General features: G+C 37.1%; 1 protein-coding gene across 3 annotated transcripts in view; it reads left to right on the top strand.

Annotated features, from left to right (window-relative positions):
• LOC126470370 (chloride channel protein 2) overlaps positions 1 to 21,542 on the top strand; it is a 516,483-nt gene that overhangs the window by 328,776 nt on the left and 166,165 nt on the right. For all 3 annotated transcript variants that reach the window (XM_050098184.1, XM_050098185.1, XM_050098187.1), the window contains exon 6: positions 13,489 to 13,614. In XM_050098184.1, coding sequence (XP_049954141.1) covers positions 13,489 to 13,614 — 126 coding nt within the window. The remainder of the gene's footprint in view (positions 1 to 13,488; positions 13,615 to 21,542) is intronic.

Raw genomic sequence — 21,542 nt, 5'->3', positions numbered from 1 at the left:
AATGTTAAATGCTTAAATATCTGCCAGTTACCAACAGACGAAGGAGATATAATTTTGTAGGATACTTAACATTTTTAAAAGTTTGAAAATTAAAAAATGCATTTCCAATATATTATAGAAAATTAAAAAAATAGAAATAAATGTCAAATAAATGATCCCAAACAACATAGAAATCCCAAGGTCCCCATAAGGTACCACATGGCTGTAATTAAACTGACAGTGTTCTGTTTCCTGCAGTGTGAGCTGTATACATTGTAGGATGCTGAAACATTGTAGCTACGTTCATTAACTGGTGCATTAATGGAGTATTCTAAAAAAATAATAGTTCCACTTTCTGCCAGTAGGTGAAAATATGGTACTGTAAGCAGTCACATTGTGGTGTGGGGTTAGAAAAAAGGGAGGAATGATCAAACACATGACAATGGTAGTTCTGGCATGTTTATTAGAATATAGTCACAAGTTACATGTGTTCAATATGGTCTCCCAACCCAGCAGTATGCTGCATCCCTAACATGGCATGGTCGACAGTTGCTCGCAGCATAATCAGTCTAATTGGTGTGATATATTCTCATATGCTATCATTCAGATCAGGAAGAGTCCAGATACATCCCTGATACACAAGATCTTTCAAATATCACCACAACCAGAAGTGATTGCCTAGAGATGATGTGGTTGTTATTGATGGTTTCTCAAAGCAAATCTTTCACCTAGCAGATGTCCGTACCCGGTAGTTGAGTGGTCAGTGCGACAGAATGTCAATCCTAAGGGGCCCGGGTTCGATTCCCGGCTGGGTCGGAGATTTTCTCTGCTTAGGGACTGGGTGTTGTGTTGTCCTAATCATCATCATTTCATCCCCATCGACATGCAAGTCGCCAAAGTGGTGTCAAATTTGATGACTTGCATCCGGTGAATGGTCTACCCGACTGGAGGCCCTAGTCACATGACACTTACTTGGCAAATGACATGTGATGTCGCCCCATCTTGCATGAAAATAGTTCTACGGACATAGCTGAATTCTTGTGAAGCTGGAATCATTTGTTGCAAATGAGGTTCTTATAAAGTGCAGATGTCATTGTATACCTAACAAGCCTATGAGGTATCTTATCCTCAAAGAAAAACATACCGAGAATGGAGGAGTTTATTCACAAAGGCTGAGTGCAATGAATGTTCCTGCAAACTTATGTGGTGGAGCAGAACCCCATAGGCAAGAGTTCTGCACTTTCACGACACCATGCAAAATGAGATGCACCTTGTCTCTTCAAAGAATAATCCACTGGCCACATGTCATCCATTACCATGCATGGCAAAAGGTGAAGGGCAAAGTCACAGCATTGTAGCCTATTTTGAGGCTTCATTTGGTGCACATTCTGAATCTTGTAGGGATATCAGTGTAAAATGCACCACAAAATATTTTGTGCTGTTGACCAGGGGAGATACAATCCCCATGACACTGCTTGAGCGCTGCTGCAGAATTTGAGGCATTACTGCACAGTTGGCTATAGCTGCAGCAATTTTATTAACAATTGTCATGGAAATGGGCTGCCTCCCTCTCCCTTCTGCACCCCTAATTCACCTGTTTCTTCAAATTTTTTGATCTTATTCTTTAGCCTCTTCACAGCTGGTTCTGCCAGTGATAGGTTCTGTCAGTGGTATTACTGAAATGCAGCACTGCTATTGCTGCCATTTTGTTAAAATAACTTTACCAGCAGAGCACGGCCTTGCTTCTCAATATCCATTCCATTTCATATGGAAAACTTCAACCTTCTTAACTCTTTACAGCTACCGTCACTTCACAAAAGAAATCAACACATGTCGCCAAGTGAAAAACAGCATACTGACATTGAAACAGGAAACAGTTCACATTTTGACTGCTTACAGCCCCACATCTTCTCCTGGTGACAGAAAGTGAAACTATTATTTTTTTCAGCATACTGTGCAAGCACACCAATTAAAGAACATATCTATGCTGTTTCAATTTCCTGTGATGTATACAGCACACACTGTAGCACCCAGAACACCATCAGTTTAATTATGATTGCCTGGTACATAAGATACACGATTTTCAGAGAAACATTCTCAGAATATGAATGGAGGTGACACTATGGTACAGATTTGTTCCAACTATCTCATACTCAACAGCATATTTATCTATGCAGCAGGTATTGCATAGTTGTTGTCTGCAGTTTCAAAGCTTTATTCATAAAATAACATCTAGCAACTGTTTGTTGTAGTAGTGTGTTAACATCAGTGTTAATAAAATTAAGTAGAGGCTTATTTAATGATGTTAATACATACATTGTTTAATCACAAAAGGGAAAGTGGTTTGTACTTTTGTTAGTGACATTAAAAGATGGTAACATATAGGACTGATTCTTTTATTTGCATCGTCTATATTGGATCAGTTCAGCTGGCTACTAAGTGGTGGAATAATAATTTAAGGTGTTGACAGAAAGTACCCAGTGAGTTTTTGGGGCTACATATTCAAAATAATTCATATTCTCTCTTTGATGTGGTTAATGAACTTGCAAATCAAAGTACAATGATCACAGGCCATTCTGATCTCCCTTTTCTTTGTATAGGTGTCTTCGTAAATTTATGTTATGCAGTCAAAAAACAAACTGGTAATCTTGTAAGTTGGTCACTATATTTTCTGATATGAGTCCTAACATCTACCATATAAATAAGTCCACCTCTCAATGATTGTCCCTTTACTATTACAGTTAATATTCTTAATTTTACTGTCCCAAGCAATAGTCTATTCTTAGCAGTCTATTTTCTTCCACAGTTGTGGTCATCCCTGTCTGTGCAGACAGCAGGGGCTTTGAAATATTGGATCAGAATACTTATTTGTTTCTCTTCCTTCTGTGTGTTCATCACTGTATACATGTTCACTCATTGTCACATTCCCAGGAGTCACTTGTACTCACAATTCTTCATTGTTACAAACGGGTTTTATGGTGAAAGGGGAATTGGGATATGGCATAACTTTCATTTAGATTCTGAAGTGATTCAGATTATTTTTGTGAGACAAATAGCAGTCTGGAGTGTAATCCATTGTTGTCTGCAGCAAATCACCCAGACCGATGTGACAGAACTATTAGTGGTACATTGTAATGTCCAGTCCTTGGCCATCTCTTACAAAGAACTGAGCCTTACTTTCCATCAACTAATCTTTCTCACAAATCTCTTGTCTGAAACATTACTCTGCATCTGTTCATCTTATGAGCCATACATTTCTTATAGCTGTTAGAAAAGATAAACCGGATGGGGGACATCAGCACTTATTCAGAATTTCTTACAAAAGTTTCCAAAATAAAATTTACCAGTGACTAGAAGGGCTAGAGCTATGAGATTTTCAGTGGGAATGGTGATGAAGAGTCTCAGCTAATGAATGGGATTTGTATCAGTCACATACAGCAGTGAAATAGTGAAGATAATGTTTGGTGCATAGTGTGTTTTGGTGATGCATCAAGATTCAAGATGCAATTTAATTTGGCATTAAACAAAAAAAATTGTATTGTGTTGTATTTTATTGATCCACACAATCATAGTATTGTACAGTAGCTCATATGATATTGGACAGGTCAAGAGAGCATATTTACAAGTAATTTTTACAAATTGATTTTTACATTATTTTGTAGTGAGGAAATTATCTATTTTAAACAAAACAGTCAATACAAATCATAGAACTGTATGGTTGTACATACGATATTGGACACATCAAGAGAACATATTTGCAAGTAATTTTTAATAAATTGATTTTACATTAATTTGTAATGAGGAAATTATCTATCTTTAACAAAACATTAAATACAAATGTGGTATAGTAAAATACAAACAGCCAATACAAATGTAATAGTAAAATAATCCAGTATATTTCATAGACATGCACAGTATATAATAATCCAGTATATTTCATGGACATGCACAGTATATAATTTTCAGATCTAATTGAACATTTATTATAAAACTGCTTACAATTTTAACCCCTTTCAAAAAAATTATCAACTGCATAAAAGCATTGGTCCAAGAGATTTTTTTTAAATTTATGTGTGAAGGCACTTGGGTTCTTTGTTGCTTTGATTTCATTTGGTAAATTATTATACATTTGTATCCCAACATTTAAAACACTTTTTTGGTAGCTGGCAGTTCTGGACTGAATCATATATAGGTCAGATTGCTGCCTTGTTGCACAGTTATGAATATCTCCATTGAATTTTAATGTGTAGTCATTGTTTAACAGGTATGACTTGAAAAATGAGACGATATTATAAATGTAAGCAGAGGGCAGTGTCATAATGCCATTTGTTTTGAAATGTTGTCTGCATGATTCGTTATGTCTTAGGTTACATATTATGCGCATTGCCTTTTTTTGCATTTTGAAAATATATCTACCCCCAGGTGAGTTCCCCCAAAATATAATAAGCATAATATACATGTATGAGAACAGATTTTGTGACTGATTTTTTGAGTATCCTTAACATGTAACACACAGTTAATAGCTTTTTTGAAATATTATTTGTGTGTGTCTCCCACTTAAGATTTTCTTCAAGCCATATGCCAAGAAACGTGGCAGAGTCCACACACCTAAGCTCTTGGTTATTTAGAATCACATTGGGCATTTCTTGTTTTGGGGATGAGAGTCTGAAGTTGATGTACATTGTTTTCTGTATATTTATAATCAGTTTGTTCTCGTTGAACCATATGCTGAGTGACTATATAAGCAGTTTAATTTTTTGGTTGTGGTCCTCTGTATCAGTACCTGTTATTAGTATACTCGTGTCATCGGCAAATAATGTGGTATGTCCTGTAGCAAGCTTTGTGCTTATGTCATCAGTGTAAAGCAGAAACAGTATGGGTCCCAGGATTGAGCCTTGTGGCACACCATATCTAATAGGCATTGTGTCAGAGGAGTGGACAGTACATTGATGGGTGGTTGTATTCTTTTTTTCCAAATTAATTTCAACTCTTTGTAGTCTGTTTGACAGGTAAGATTCTAACCATTTGTTTTCAATTCCTCTTATACCTTTATTTGCTAGCTTCTTAAGAAGTATGGTATGGTAATTAGGCTCTGAGAGGGTGGACCTGGATCAAGAAGCTTCCAGTCAAGAATTCATGAGTGGCACAAGATGTTCTGGCAGGACCAAGAAAACATAAACGACAATGAATGCCTAAAGCATCTCAAATGCATGAACATGTGGATAAATTGCAGAAAGTTTTGAATAGGGATCAATGCCAGAGCATAAGAATGATAGCAGAAGATTTCGATGTTCCAAAATTGAATGTTTATTGCATTTTGAGAGACAAATTAGGGATAAGGAAAGTTAATGCAAAGAAAGCCCCAAAAGTGCTGATAGATGAACAGAAGGAAATCTGTGTGCTGAAGTGTCATGAGCCATTGGAATGCTATGGAAGTAACACTGATTTTTTGGACAGAGTAATGACAGGCACCAAGATATAGATTTTTGAGTACAATCCTGAATCAAAAAGACTAAGCCAGCTTAAATACCATTCAATGGGAAAGAAGTACAATCAAACCTAGCCCTAAGAAAGAAATACATGGCCACCATGTGATTCTCTACCAATCAGGCTTGGCTGAATACTTATGAACATTCAACTTATATGATGTATGTAAGTCAAGTTTCTGTAAACACCAAAGCATGAACATGGTATTTTTTTCTTTTTTTGGGTGGGGATGGGTGGGGAGTGGGGAGGTGAATCAGTCTTCTGACTGGTTTGATGTGGCCCAACACAAGTTCCTCTCTTGTGCTAACCTCTTCATCTCACAGTAACACTTACACCATATATCCACAGTTATTTATTGGATCTATTCCCATCTCTGTCTTTTCCTGCAGTTTTTACCCTCTAGATCTCATTCTAGCACAATGGAAGTTATTTTCTGATGTCTTAACAAATGTCCTATAATTCTGGTTCCTTCTTCTTGTCAGTGTTTTCTATGTCTACATCTACATCACTGCTCTGAAATTAATAATTAAGTGCTTGGCAGAGGGCTCATCAAACCACCTTCAATCTGTCAAGCTATTCCTCTACTGAAACTTCCTGGCAGATTAAAACTGTGTGCCCGACCGAGACTCGAACTCGGGACCTTTGCCTTTCGCGAGCAAGCGCTCTACCATCTGAGCTACTGAAGCACGACTCACACCCGGTACTCACAGCTTTACTTCTGCCAGTATCTCGTCTCCTACCTTCCAAACTTTACAGAAGCTCTCCTCCTCTACTGTTATGCTTTCAAACAGCAAATCAGGAAAAAAATGCTTAAATCTTTCCATGAGAGCTCTGATGTCCCTTATTTTATTTTTGTAATCATTTCTCCCTATGTAAGTGGACACCACAAAAATATTTTCACATTTGGAGGAGAAAGTTTGTGACTGAAATTTTGTCAAATCATCTTACTGCAATGAAAAACACCTTTGTTTTAATGGCTGCTATCCCAACTCACATATCACATCAGTGACACCCTCTCTCCTATTTCATGATATTACAAAATGAACTGCTCTTCTGTGAACTTTTTTGGTTTCCTCAATTTATGCTGTCTGATACATTTCCCATACTGCACAGCAATATTCCAGAAGATGATGGACAAGCCTAGTGTCGGTAGTATGTTCTTTTATTTGCTGGCTATGTGCAGAGCCTACTCATTCATTATTTTTCAATTCCACTTAATTTTCATCATTCTTCTATAGCACCACATCACAGATGCATCAGTTCTCTTCCCTTCCAGTTTCCCCACAGGCCATGATTCAGTGCCATGCAATGCTGTGCTCCAGACATACATTCTCAGAAATTTCTTCCTCAAATTAAGGCCTAAATTTGATATTAGTAGACTTCTTCTGTCTCTGCTGATCTGCTTTTTACATCCTTGCTTAGTCTGTCTTGTGTTATTTTGCTTCCAAAGTAGCAGAATTCGAGTTTTGGTGTTAAGTTTATCAGTAATCTCAATTCTGCTACTTCTCATTACTTTTGCATTTTTTAAATTTATGGTTTATCAGTAATCTCAATTCTGCTACTTCTCATTACTTTTGATTTTTTTTAAATTTATCATTAATCTTTATTCTCTACTCATTTTACTGTTCATTCGAATAAAAAGGTCCTGTAGTACCTCTTCACTTCCACTGATCGCAATATCATAAGTGAATCTTCTCATTCGCTACACTTCAACTTCAATTGTAAATCCATTCTTTTATTTTTGTCATTGCTTCTTAAGTGTATAGATTGAACATTGGGGACAAAAGATTGCATCACTGTCCTACCTAAACTCTTTTTAATCTGAGCACTGATTTCTTGTGCTTCCATTCTTGGTGTTCACTTTGTTTCTTCTGTATGATGTATATTACCTGGCTTTCCTTATAGCTTACTCCTATAATCCTCAGAATTTTGAACATCTTACACCATTTTACTCTGTCAAATGCTTTTTCCATGTTGACATGCCCTATGAAGTTGTCCTGATATTTCTTATGTTCTGCTTTCAATATAAGACACAGTGTCAGAATAGCCTCTCTGGTGCCTTTACCTTTCCTAAAACCATACTGATCATCATCTAGCAGATCCTCAATTTTAACAATATTATGAAAAGGGTAGACTGCTACTCACTGATCTTTATTGTGAGTAGCAATCTATCCTTTTCATAATATTTTTGATGTTCAACCATGACTTCCCATTTTTAGATCCTCAGTTTTCTTTTCCATTCTCCTGTATATTATTCTTGTCAACAATTTAGACGCATGAAGTGTTAAGCTGATTGAATGATAGTTCTCACTCCTATCTGCTCTTGGTATTTTCAGGATCATGTGGATGATATGTTCCAAAAGTGTGATAGTATGTGTCCAGTCTCATAGATTCTACACAACAACTTGAAGAGTCATTTGGTTGCTGCTTCCTTCAATGATTTTAGAAATCCAAAACAAATGTTGTCTATTCTTTCCATTGTATTTGATTACAAGTCTCCAAAGATCTTTTAAACTGTGATTGTAGTACGAGATTCCCTATATTTACCATCTCAACTCCTATTCCATCCTCCATCATGTCATCAGACAATTGCTCTCCCTTGTAAGAGGCCTCCAATGTAATCTATCCACCTATCCACTCTCTCCTACATTTATAGCTGTGGAATTATGATTGCATTCTCAATGTCAATGCCCTTGCTTTTAATTTCACTGATGGCTTTGATTTTTCCATGTGCTGAATTAGTTCTTCTGACAGCTATTTCTTTTTTGATTACTTCACAATTTTCGTGCAGCTGTTTTCTTTGGCTTCCATGCATTTCCTATTCATTTCATTCCTAATTAAGCTATGCTGCAGTATTCCTATCTTTCCTTGAATGTTTTTGTACCTCCTTTTGCCAATCAGTTGAAGTATTTCTTCTTTTATCCAAGGTTTCTTCACAGTTATCTCCCTTGTACATATGTTTGTCCATCCAGCTTCTGTGATTATCATACAGAGTTGATAGTGAAGTTTTATCTTTGATAGACAACAGTCAATAGTTAAAATTTATCTTTGATAAGGATTATCTCTGCCAATCACACCCACTTTTCAGAATATTTATGTTGCACTCTGAAGCCCAATATCTGAATCGGCAATACTCAGCATATCCTTGAGACCCTCTGAAGATGTACAATGCAGTTCTGAATTTTAAGAAAAATATGAAACACTTCCTTTTGTAAGCTTCATAACGTTCCCCTGAAATATTAACATGTTCGTCAAGTTTTCTCCATCAAAAAGTAAAGCAAATGCTCCCATATTCTCTCATTAATGCTTGTTTCTCTTATAGTTTACTAGTCAGTCACACCTCTTTCTTCCTCCTTCTCTTCTTCACTAGTGTTCTGTCACATTCATCTTTCTCTCCCCATTTCATTTCATCTTTCAGTTCCATTGCTGCCAGTGCCCACAATGTAAATCTAATTGCCTATAACTGGTCTTTCTTGTTCTGATTTTCATGAATGAACAAAAGCTGTGTATTTTTCTGCTACGCCTACAAATATTTCCACAGTTTAAGTCATAATTATTTCAAAGTGATGGATTTCGTATAAGATGTGAGTCCTCTTATGACACACATGACATAATGACTATCATATCCTGATGGCCATAATATTGCCAAGATAAATAAATACACAGCAAGTAACCAAAGTGCATTGTTTCCAAGGATGTTGGTAGATAGAGGGTAGTGTGTCATAAGTAACTGGGCCTGATTGGCAAAGACAAATTTCATTTTCCAATTTAGGACCCATAACTAAGCTACCAGCATCATGTACATTCTTGGTTTGAAAAACTCTATTGGCCACTGTAATGGAAAAGTCTGATCTTTGTCAGTTGATATATTATTATCACAGAATGCAAGGAATATTTTGCTAAGGTATATGAGGTCATTCATCTAAAACTTACACTGTAAATATTGTGGAAGTGGAAAATGCTATTACGTGTGGCTTTCACAGAATGGAATGGTAGTCAGAGGCTCATATTGTTAGCCAATCAACAGATTTTAATAATATTTATAAAATGTATTTTTTGCACAAACATACACTATTTTAAATGGAACAATGCCTACTGGCATTAAAAAACTGAAAGTAGGGTAAATTATAATGTCAGTGATGTTTGTTGTGGGATTCTAGTGCTAGTCATTTATGAGATACTGTATTTCGAAAAGTTGCCACACCGACACTTGTATAATACCTGTGGTAGCACACACTAAAGAACAACACAAATGCATACACAAGTTATGTAGATTCTGACCACTAAAAAGACAACTCACCATCACAGGTTGCATCTCTGGCAGTGGCAATACACACTTCCAGTCTGCTATGGAATGACTGCTGCACATGTGCCAGTATTTCAGCAGAGATGTTTGATCAGGCTGGAGTAGTACATCATTGCATATCACAGGGTAGTTGATATGTCCTTGTAGACAGCATGTTTCAGCTTTATCCACAGAAAAAAAGTCTACCAACATCAAATCCAGGGAATGGCCCAGCCAAGGTACTGTTCCTCTACATCCTCTGCAATAATTTAGAAACAATTCATGAAGAAATAGTGTAGTACTTCATGCACTATGTGCTGGACAACCATCATGTTGGTACCACAGGTTCCTCCTAGTCTGCAGAGGAACATCCCCTAGTATCCATGGAAGATGGTCTGTTAGGAGACTGCGATACTTGTGCATGTTCTGTATTGCATCTATGAAAAACAGGCCAATGAGCTGATGGTCAGTATCCCACACCACATGTTTGCACTCCATAGATGCTGACATTCCATCTGACAAAGCCAACGGTGATTGTCGACAGACCAGCAGTGCATGTTTCAGTTGTTTATCTGGCCATGATTGATAAATGTGACTTCGTCACTATACTAGATACATGATACACATGGAGTATCCTGTCTTAATGCCAATGTACAGAAGTTAACATGATTCTCATAACCAGTCCGTGCAGCTCTTGATGGAGAGAAATGTGATAGAGATGGAACCTATGTCGATGGAGAATGCATAGTACACTTGCTTGACTAATGTCATTTCCTTATGCAACTGAAAGGGAGAAAACATTCAAATCAACTGCAACAGCAGCAAGAACATTGATTTTCTCCTCTTCTGTCATCACTTGTTTCCTTCTAGTATATTGCCTAGATGCTACACTACCATATCATAAATAATTGCCAAGATGGTTGGCATCTATTGGGATATCTTGCTCCATATGCCATACAAGAACAATCTGCATTTCTCCTATGCTCTATATACACCATGAGCATGTTGGCTTTTTCTGCATTGATAAATCCCATCATCTATTCATGATCTGCTGTTTGGTCTGACATACACTAACTGACTAGCAAATCACAATGCACTCAAGGAGCACAGAAGCACACCTTAAGCCAACAGAACAACAGTGTACCTAGCAACTACACTGGTTGAATGGCATAAACAAATGTCAGTGTGGAAACTTTTCAAAATATGGTATCTCATAAACAACTCGCACTAGAATCCTGCTGCAAACACCACTGACATTCTAATTTATCCTCCTTTTAATTTGTTTATGTCAATAGGCATTGTTTCATTTAAAAAAGTTTATGTTCACATAAAAAATACACTTCCTATGTACTATTATAACCTGTTTATTGGCTAACAGTAAGAGTCCCTGACTACCAATCCATGCTGTGAAAACTGCACATGAATAGCATATTCCATTTCCACAACATCTGATGTGCAAGTTTTAGGTGATTCAACTTGTATAAAAGTCTTCAGGCTTTGGTGTCATCACAGTAAATTTTGCTCTAGTGCAGGCCACCTACAGAAGCTGCGACTCTGCTGCTCTGGTGCTGTTATGTCACTGCTACAGTCAATTTCCTCCACCAAATAACTGCATTGGTTTAGTAACGAATATCCTAACATATAAAGAACTCGAGAAAGAGGGGGGAGAGGGTGCTAAACTGATGTGATCATTTTGGACTAGATAAATAGGTAGCTTAAACTTTGATCATATGGGACTATTTTGGGACTAGATAAAAAGGTAGCTTATACTTTGATCAGATGATAGTTTGGAACTAGAGATGGGCAAACTCTTTCATCCTTGGGAACTAGTTCACTGGTGATCACTCTTTTTTGGGAACTGTTCATTTTTACTTGTTCACCGTTTATTTGTACTTGGTATATGGTTCTTAAGAAAAATTGAAAATTAATAACATAGGTGATTGAAGAGAGAAGGCTTGCCCCCCCTCCCCAGGGCACAGAGTTTGAGTTTTTATTCATAACAGAATTCTCACACGCTTGTAATTTTCATGATTCCGCAAAACCTCTCAATCAGCCAACTGTAGCATTATGTGGCTGATCGCAATGAAATAATACAAGGTGGCACATGAAAAACCGGCCCTGAGTACAGACTGCTCACCAATTACGCACAATTTGTTGACCGCTATGAGCAGAATAGGTAAACATATAATAATCAGGCAGTGAATAAATAACAAATAAGCTAATGCAAACAACAACTTTGAAGCAATAGTCAATGATTGGTGGGCGACAATGAGCAGTCTAGTACTTGGGGCTGATTTTTCGTGCACCACCCTGTACCACTGAAATGATACTGTAGAATTTACCATATTCTCTTTATAAAATGTGATACCAGACACTCAGTTATGGAGCACGGGCTTCATTCTATTGTAAGTCGGTTTGCCTTCCATACTAATGAACACGCTCTTTTACATTGTATCAAAAAAGATGGAAAATGGCTTCTCACATGTGCCGTGCCGACTTCTTTGCATGTGTAATAACAAAAGAATCTTGCCTTTTTACAAGTATTTCTTCTGCTTTTTATCAAAATAGTGAAGTAAGGTGATATACCGTTTTGTTACCTGAAAAGGTGTATGTATTACATACCACGTAATTTTATGTAATTTACATAGTTATAAAACACATTTTAATTACCGGTCATGGATGCTGAATAAAATATGAAAAGAACAAGACGTTCAGAGTTCAAAAAAGATTTGAAGCAGATCTAGAATGGGTGTGCACAGTGAACAAAACAAATAACAACTCAACACTGAACTACCTATGAGCAGTCGGCAGTGGAACTGTGACAAGTGGCCACACGAAGAAGGACGGGAACGGTACCAAGGCTGGAATGAGATAGGCTGATGTGCTGTTGTGGGAAGCAAATCAACCATTTCCTGCTCCCAGGAACTATATGTAGAAAGCCACGACTGAGACTGAGACAGATGGGAAAGGGACTGAGGCTGGAACTAGACCAGCCAGTGTGCTGTTGTGGGAATGAGACCAACTGTTTCCCATTCCTGGGAACTATAAGTAGAAATCTGCAGCCAAAATGAACTATGAAAGACTGTTCCTTAGAATTCGTTCTGTGCTCATTCCGTTCATCTTGATGAACCGTTCCTTTGGACCCATTAGTTCACGAATGACCCATCTCTATTTGGAACTAACAAAAGGAGTTACAAAAGCATGGATGTTGGTAGCTGGTGAGCATCTCGAATAAAATTTGTTTCATGTCATAGTCAAATATTCATCAAAAAGCAAACCACCATATTAATTCTTCAGAATTGACATACATTTCTTGAGGACTGTTTGGCAGTGGTAAAGGAAGTTTCTGTGAGAAAATTATGCAAAAAATGTATTGAAGTAGAAAGTTGGCCTCAGTAATTAATTAAAACATGAGAATCTCCTCAGTACCTGGTGTTGCATGTACTTATGGATTTTATATGTCTCTCAAGCATATAGGAGAAGGTAACACAATTTAAGCCTTAATGTGAAATATAGAATTTTGGATGGGGAATCACTAAGATATTTGCATAGAAGTCACTGTCAAAAACGTTATGCAGAAATATTTAAGTTATTTTACATCTTTAATCAATGTCCTTTTTTTTTGCATTATAATGTTTATGCAATTTATTGTCTGTTACATAAGTATAATACAAATCATTATTAGTAATTACTAAATATTCAAATGTTTTATATTTATTTCATTTCATGTTTTGCAGGAGTGTTGTTCAGCATAGAAGTAACAACAGTCTACTTTGCAGTTCGAAATTATTGGCGTGGTTTCTTTGCTGCAGTATGTGGAGCTACTGTTTTCAGGCTTCTAGCTGTCTGGATGCAAAAAGAAGGTGAGCTTAATTATGTGATTTGACTAATAGATGCTTGAGTTATAGGAAAAAAGCAAGAATCATTTTATAATTGACTAGTGCTGTTTTTTCCATGCCACAAAACTTAATTTATTCTTGAAGTATCATACTTCAAGAAATTAACAGTATAACTGTAAACTGTTCCCCTGATCTGAGGCAAGTGGTCTTATGAGCTGCAGTGTTGCTGTTAATTTTTGCAGTAGAGGCGTATCAGTGAATAGACTCTGACTAATGAAGGTTAACACTTCTTCAGCGTAAAAAGTTTTCTACATCTGAAAAAAAGTTAATATTAATTAGAACTAATGATATGTCATAGATTTCAGGAGCTTTTCCCAGATTTAACTCACTATTACTACTAACTACTAAAGCTGCTGCTGCATCTTAACAGTCTCTGCTTCAAACATGATGTAAGTGGTAGGTGGTAAACTACTGCTATGAAAGAAAGCTCACAATTTGAGAAAATCAGCAGCTATTTAATGACACAATGTCTTTCAGTTTTTCTATTAATGACATGAAAGGCAAATAACTTAGAACTTGGGATAAAAGTACAGCTAGGATGAAGTAACTGTCTGAAAATTGTTTTCAGAGATCTTGGGAATTATTTACAGAGTTGTAATAAACTGGGACATGAAGAACAAACTAGGGGCTGAACTGCAGATTTTTGTATCACCAAAGAGAGGACAGCTCTTTTATAGCAATATATTTTGTGTATAATGATTGAGATATTCATCTGAATAAATTCAAGCATAAACAGAGCTAAGGCCATTCTCATGATTAATATCACATTATTAACAAACCACTGAATATAGTGTAGTATATATAGACAATATGTTGGAACTACTTTTATATAGTAATGTGTGCTTGACATGTACAATCACTACAGATCATTTTACATGCTTGAAACTAGAGTATGAACTGTACAATGGGTCAGTTAAAGATTAAGTGAATGAGGTGCCACATGAAACATAGTGATTTACAGGCTGAAATAATGTTTGGAATAATATTAGTCATAGTAGGGACTCTTGAGAAATGTGCAGGCATATAATGAATGTACTGAACAATGTAGCTTACCTTTTGAACTAGTATTCTTTAAAAGATGAAACATTTACAGTATGCATATTCTTGCTTGTAAACACCACACCACACACACACATACACACACACACACACACACACACACACACACACACACACACACACACACACTAATACAGTGGACCAAATGGTGAATCAGTTACAAAAAACTCTAGTGACTGGAATTTTTGAATAATGTGAAAGTGTATGAGAAAAATGTTTTTCACATTTTAGTGTTTCTTTTCAACTCTGCTTATTTGACTAACTCAGACCTGCATAATCACATGTAAGATATTCTGCCTCCACTAGTATTACCAAGCAACACAAGTATCTCCACTATACAGTTCATATCCGTTATGTGCCAAGAGATCTCTCCTGTATATCTTTGGTCCTAACAGAATATAAATTTACTTTCATATGGGCTCCATGTGTTACAAGTTTCATCAAAATACAAGGTACTTCTGAACCTTATAAACATAGTTTAGGCCCATAAACAGACATATGGCCCATATGTGCAGATTCCATACCCTATCAAAATCTTAAAATATTATCCTGCTAATGCATAATAAATAAAAATGTTCATGCATACTCCCATAAGGTTTTGATTTCCATTACTAGTTAGCAGGCACAGAGTCTTAAATAGGCTTTGACTCTGTAAAATTGTAAGTACTGGCTCAAAACCATCACTTGAGGCAGTCTCAGAAGCTACTAGGTATATTTGTGAGGCAACTCCTGCATTACCAAATTTTTCATCTTGTGGCCCAGTCTTGATTCTGGGTTTGAAATAATGTTCCCTGTTTATTAATTATTAAAGCGTTCTGTGGGTTATTATATTTCTACAGCTACATATATGTGACTACTCTGCAATTAACACATAAATGCCACCTTCAGACTATTTCTTACCATTCCTCTCTCGAATAGTGCATTGGAAAAATGAACATTTAAAGCTTTCCCCAAGAGCTCTGATTTATCTTAGTTTGTTATGCTGATCATTTCTTCCTCTGTAGGTTGGCACCAATAAAATATTTTCACACTCAGAGGAGAAAGTTGGTGATTGAAATTTTGTGAAAAATCTCACTGCACTGAAAAAATTCGATTTGTTTTAATGGTTGCCACCCCAAATCACATATGATATCTGTGACACTCTCTCCCTGTTTCACAATAATACAAAATAACCAGCCCTTCTTTGAACTTTTTCCATTTCCTCCATCAGTCCTATCTGCTAAGGATCCGATTCCAAACAGGTATACTCTAGCAGAGGACATACCCATGTGGTGAAGACAGTCTCTTTAGTATGTCTGTTGCATCTTCTAAGTATTCTGGCAATATAACACAGTCTTTGGTTTGCCATCCCCACAACGTTATCCATGTGATCGTTCGAATTTAAGTTGTTTGTAATCATAATTCCTAGTTATTTAGATGAAATGAAAGCCTTTAGATTTGTGTGATTTATTGTGTAACTGAAATGTAACAAATTCTATTTAGTATTTGTGTGGACAACTCACACTTTTTCTTATGTAGAGTCAATTGCCATTTGTCACACCATATAGATTTTGTGTCTAAGCAATTGGTTTTGATATTCTGGTGAGTATACTAGACAGTAAATGACAGCATCATCTGCAGATAACCTAAGAGGGCTCCACAGACTGTCTCCTAAAGCATTTATATAAATTAGGAACTGTCGAGGGCCTATAACACTTCCTGGAGAATGTCACATATCACTCATGTTTTACTTGGCAACTTTCCATTGATTGCTATGAAATGTGACCTTTTGGACAGGAAATCACAAATCCATCTTCTTATCGCTTTTGTATGTCAGAACATAGATAAATGAGTTAGTAAACATATAGTGTTTATACAAACAAAAACTGTTATGTCATGGAATTGAACTTACTTTGGCCTTGTTGGATTACATGGTGTACAGTGAATGTATGTGTAATGTAGGACATGTCAAAAATAGAAAACTTTCATTGTCCCATACTTCATAACAATTTTTCTTAAATTTTACATGGCAGCTGCCTTATTATGAATATGATGGAGCTCAGCTCCTTATGAACAGAATTAATATGTTGTTTTCATTTCAGCTCATTATCCACAGTAATACTGAAGAATCTAGTGGATTTGACTTCTTCCATTCTCATTTCATACACCTCTAAACCCATGTGCACAGCCTTCTGTCTATTTCTGAACACTGCATACATAGTCTTTTTTGGGTTTATAACAAGTCCATTTTCCAGCATACATATTTGCTAACACCACAGCCCAGAGCTGTGGTCATTTTATAGTATTGCATACAATATTTCCTTCTCCTTCTCTTCATGATCTTTATTATTAACAAACAGATTGAATAGCAATGGCCCCATTATGGATTCCTGTGGCACTCCATATCTACATCTACATCCATACTCCACAAGCCACCTGACGGTGTGTGGCGGAGGGTACCTTGAGTACCTCTATCGGTTCTCCCTTCTATTCCAGCCTCGTATTGTTTGTGGAAAGAAGGATTGTCGGTGTGCCTCTGTGTGGGCTCTAATCTCTCTGATTTTATTCTCATGGTCTCTTCACGAGATATACGTAGGAGGGAGCAATACACTGCTTGACTCTTCGGTGAAGGTATGTTCTCAAAACTTCAACAAAAGCCCGTACCGAGCTACTGAATGTCTCTCCTGCAGAGTCTTCCCCTGGAGTTTATCTATCAACTCCGTAACGCTTTCGCGATTACTAAAAGATCCTGTAACGAAGCGCTCTGCTCTCCGTTGGATCTTCTCTATCTCTTCTATCAACCCTATCTGGTACGGCTCCCACACTGCTGAGCTTGAGCAGCGGGTGAACAAGTGTACTGTAATCTACTCCCTTTGTTTTTGGACTGCATTTCCTTAGGATTCTTCCAATGAATCTCAGTCTGGCATCTGCTTTACCGACGATCAACTTTATATGATCATTCCATTTTAAATCACTCCTAATGCGTACTCCCAAATAATTTATGGCATTAACTGCTTCCAGTTGCTGGCCTGCTATATTGTAGCTAAATGATAAGGGATCTTTCTTTCTATGTATTCGCAGCACATTACACTTATCTACATTGAGATTCAATTGCCATTCCCTGCACCATGTGTCAATTCGTTGCAGATCCTCCTGCATTTCAGTACAATTTTCCATTGTTACAACCTCTCGATATACCACAGCATCATCCGCAAAAAGCCTCAGTGAACTTCCGATGTCATCCATAACGTCATTTATGTATATTGTGAATATAAATGGTCCTACGACACTCCCCTGCGGCACACCTGAAATCACTCTTACTTTGGAAGACTTCTCTCCATTGAGAATGACATGCTGCGTTCTGTTATCTAGGAACTCTTCAATCCAATCACACAATTGGTCTGATAGTCCATATGCTCTTACTTTGTTCATTAAACGACTGTGGGGAACTGTATCGAACGCCTTGCAGAAGTCAAGAAACACGGCATCTACCTGTGAACCCGTGTCTATGGCCCTCTGAGTCTCGTGGACGAATAGTGCGAGCTGGGTTTCACATGACGGTCTTTTTCGAAACCCATGCTGATTCCTACAGAGTAGATTTCTAGTCTCCAGAAAAGTCATTATACTTGAACATAATACGTGTTCCAAAATTCTACAACTGATCGATATTAGAGATATAGGTCTATAGTTATGCACATCTTTTCGACGTCCCTTCTTGAAAATGGGGATGATGACCTGAGCTCTTTTCCAATCCTTTGGAACGCTACACTCTTCTAGAGACCTACGGTACACCGCTGCAAGAAAGGGGGCAAGTTCCTTCACATACTCTGTGTAAAATCGAACTGGTATCCCATCAGGTCCAGTGGCCTTTCCTCTTTTGAGTGATTTTAATTGTTTCTCTATCCCTCTGTCATCTATTTCAATATCTACCATTTTGTCATCTGTGCGACAATCTAGAGGAGGAACTACAGTGCAGTCTTCCTCTGTGAAACAGCTTTGGAAAAAGACATTTAGTATTTCGGCCTTTAGTCTGTAATCCTCTGTTTCAGTACCATTTTGGTCACAGAATGTCTGAACATTTTGTTTTGATCCACCTACCGCTTTGACATATGACCAAAATTTCTTAGGATTTTCTGCCAAGTCTGTACATAGAACTTTACTTTCGAATTCATTGAACGCCTCTCGCGTGGCCCTCCTCACACTACATTTCACTTCGCGCAATTTTTGTTTGTCTGCAAGGCTTTGGCTATGTTTATGTTTGCTGTGAAGTTCCCTTTGCTTCTGCAGCAGTTTTCTAACTCGGTTGTTGTACCACGGTGGCTCTTTTCCATCTCTTATGATCTTGCTTGGCACATACTCATCTAACGCATATTGTACGATGGTTTTGAACTTTGTCCACTGATGCTCAACACTATCTGTACTTGAGACAAAACTTTTGTGTTGAGCCATCAGGTACTCTGAAATCTGCTTTTTGTTACTTTTGCTAAACAGAAAAATCTTCCTACCTTTTTTAATACTTCTATTTATGGATGAAATCATCGATGCAGTAACCGCTTTATGATCACTGATTCCCTGTTCTGCATTAACTGTTTCAAATAGTTCGGGTCTGTTTGTCACCAGAAGGTCTAATATGTTATCGCCATGAGTCGGTTCTCTGTTTAACTGCTCAAGGTAGTTTTCAGATAAAGCACGTAAAAAATTTCACTGGATTCTTTGTCCCTGCCACCCGTTATCAATGTTCGAGTCTCCCAGTCTATATCCGGCAAATTAAAATCTCCACCCAGAATTATAAAATGGTGGGGAAATATTTTCCAAATTATCCTTCAGGTGCTCAGCCACAACAGCTGCTGAGCCAGGGGGCCTAGAGAGACATCCAATTACCATGTCTGAGCCTGCTTTAACCGTGACCTTCACCCAAATTATTTCACATTTCGGATCTCCGTCAATTTCCTTTGATACTATTGCACTTCTTATCGCTATAAACATGCTTCCCCCTTCACTGTCCAGCCTGTCTCTGCAGTATACATTCCAATCTGAGTTTAGGATTTCATTACTGTTTACGTCTGGTTTCAGCCAACTTTCTGTCCCTAGTACTATGTTGGCATTGTGACCGTTTATTAATGAGAGCAGTTCTGGGACCTTTCTAGAGACGCTCCTGCAGTTTACTATTAGCACATTAATATTGTTATTTCCTGTTGCATTTTGCCTACTCCTACCTTGCTGTGTCTCAGGAGGTGTCTTGTCGGGCCTTGGGAGGGAATTCTCTAACCTAAAAAAACCCACATGTGCACTCCACACGTACTCCGCTACCCTTGTAGCCACTTCCTGCGTGTAGTGCACACCTGACCTATTTGATGGCTTTGGTTTCTGACTGATATGCGTTCCCTGTTGATACATATTGTTTCCTGTTACATAAGTATAATTGTATCCACTCGCCTGATTGCCCTTGAATACCATAGTTTTCCAATATCTTGTGAATTTTTCATAGTCAGTTATGTAAAATGTTTTGGAGAGATCGAGAAGCATTGCAGATACAACTTGTTTTTCATCTAAGGTCTGTATAATATATTCTGTCAGACTGGCAGTTGCTGATTCCATAGATTTACTCTTTCTGTGATGGTATAAAAATGTTGTATTTGTCCAGATAATCAACTAATCTATTAGACATTAGCATTTCCAGGATTTTTGAGAAATCTTAAATCTATGAAACTGACCTATAGGTGTTGGGGCCATCCTTATCCCCTTTCTTGCATACAGGTACCACCCTGTTTATCTTCAGTTTTGTTGAAATATTCCATCGCTGAAAGAGCTGTTTGCTATGTCCAACAATGGTGAGATTATTTGCTCACTTACTTGCTTTATTATATGATTTGATATGTCATCATAATTAGCTGATTTCTTGGACTTAAGGTTTTGAATAGTTTTCCTCAGTTCATCTTCTGTGACAGGTTTCAAGAATATGTTTCTGCTTGATTTTTTTGATAACTTAGTAACCTTATCTTGTAGACTATTTCTTTCCAATTTTAAGTTTTGTACCACTTTTATACAGTTGTCATTGAGTATTGTCTACCATCTCTAACCACTGTGTTGTCTATTTCACCAACCTGATACCTGTTTCTTTGTTCAGTTCAGCTTTTTCCTTTCTTTCAACATTAATTGCAGTGCATGCTGCCTTTACCTTGCTTTTTGAGTTCATTATGGTGGCACAAATTGCTCTTTCTTTTACCTCTCTTATTATTTTTCTATATTTATTTCATAACATTTTATAATTTTCAGCTGTACCCCTCTGTGTCAGATCCTGAAGCTCCATTCACAGTTCTATTATTTCACTAGTAATCTGCTTTGCCTGATCGTGCAGCTTTTGTTATTTCTTTACTTTGGGGACTGCCACATCAAAATGGTGTTTAATTGTTATAATAAATGAATCATACTTTTCATTTACATTCTGCACCTGTAGGGTTTAATTCCAGGTTTCCCTGCTTAATATTATTCTAAAGATGTTAATATTTTGATCACTGATGTTCCTGATATCTTTGGTTGTTTGTTTTGGTCCTGATATTATGTCCGTACTTCTGCAGAAGCAGATCAGCTGTCCGTGATGATCAGATATTTCTGTTTGGACTATATGTGACTCATAGTTAAACCTCTTAATATTAGTAACAATGTTGTCAATAACACTCTGACTTCGGGAAGTCACTGTTGTCAGTGAAGTTATTGTTGCCTCCATATTGTATTATGTTAACAATTCTTCAAAATATTGTCTTTTCCCATATCAGTGTTGAAGTCTCCACATGTAATGACATTTTTCTTCGTATTCATTCTTAGTAAGTTGGTAATGTTTTTCTCAGAAAGAT

This window comes from Schistocerca serialis, chromosome 3, assembly GCF_023864345.2.
Source record: "Schistocerca serialis cubense isolate TAMUIC-IGC-003099 chromosome 3, iqSchSeri2.2, whole genome shotgun sequence".
NCBI lineage: Eukaryota > Metazoa > Arthropoda > Insecta > Orthoptera > Acrididae > Schistocerca > Schistocerca serialis.
This window is presented reverse-complemented; position numbering and strand designations above follow the sequence as displayed.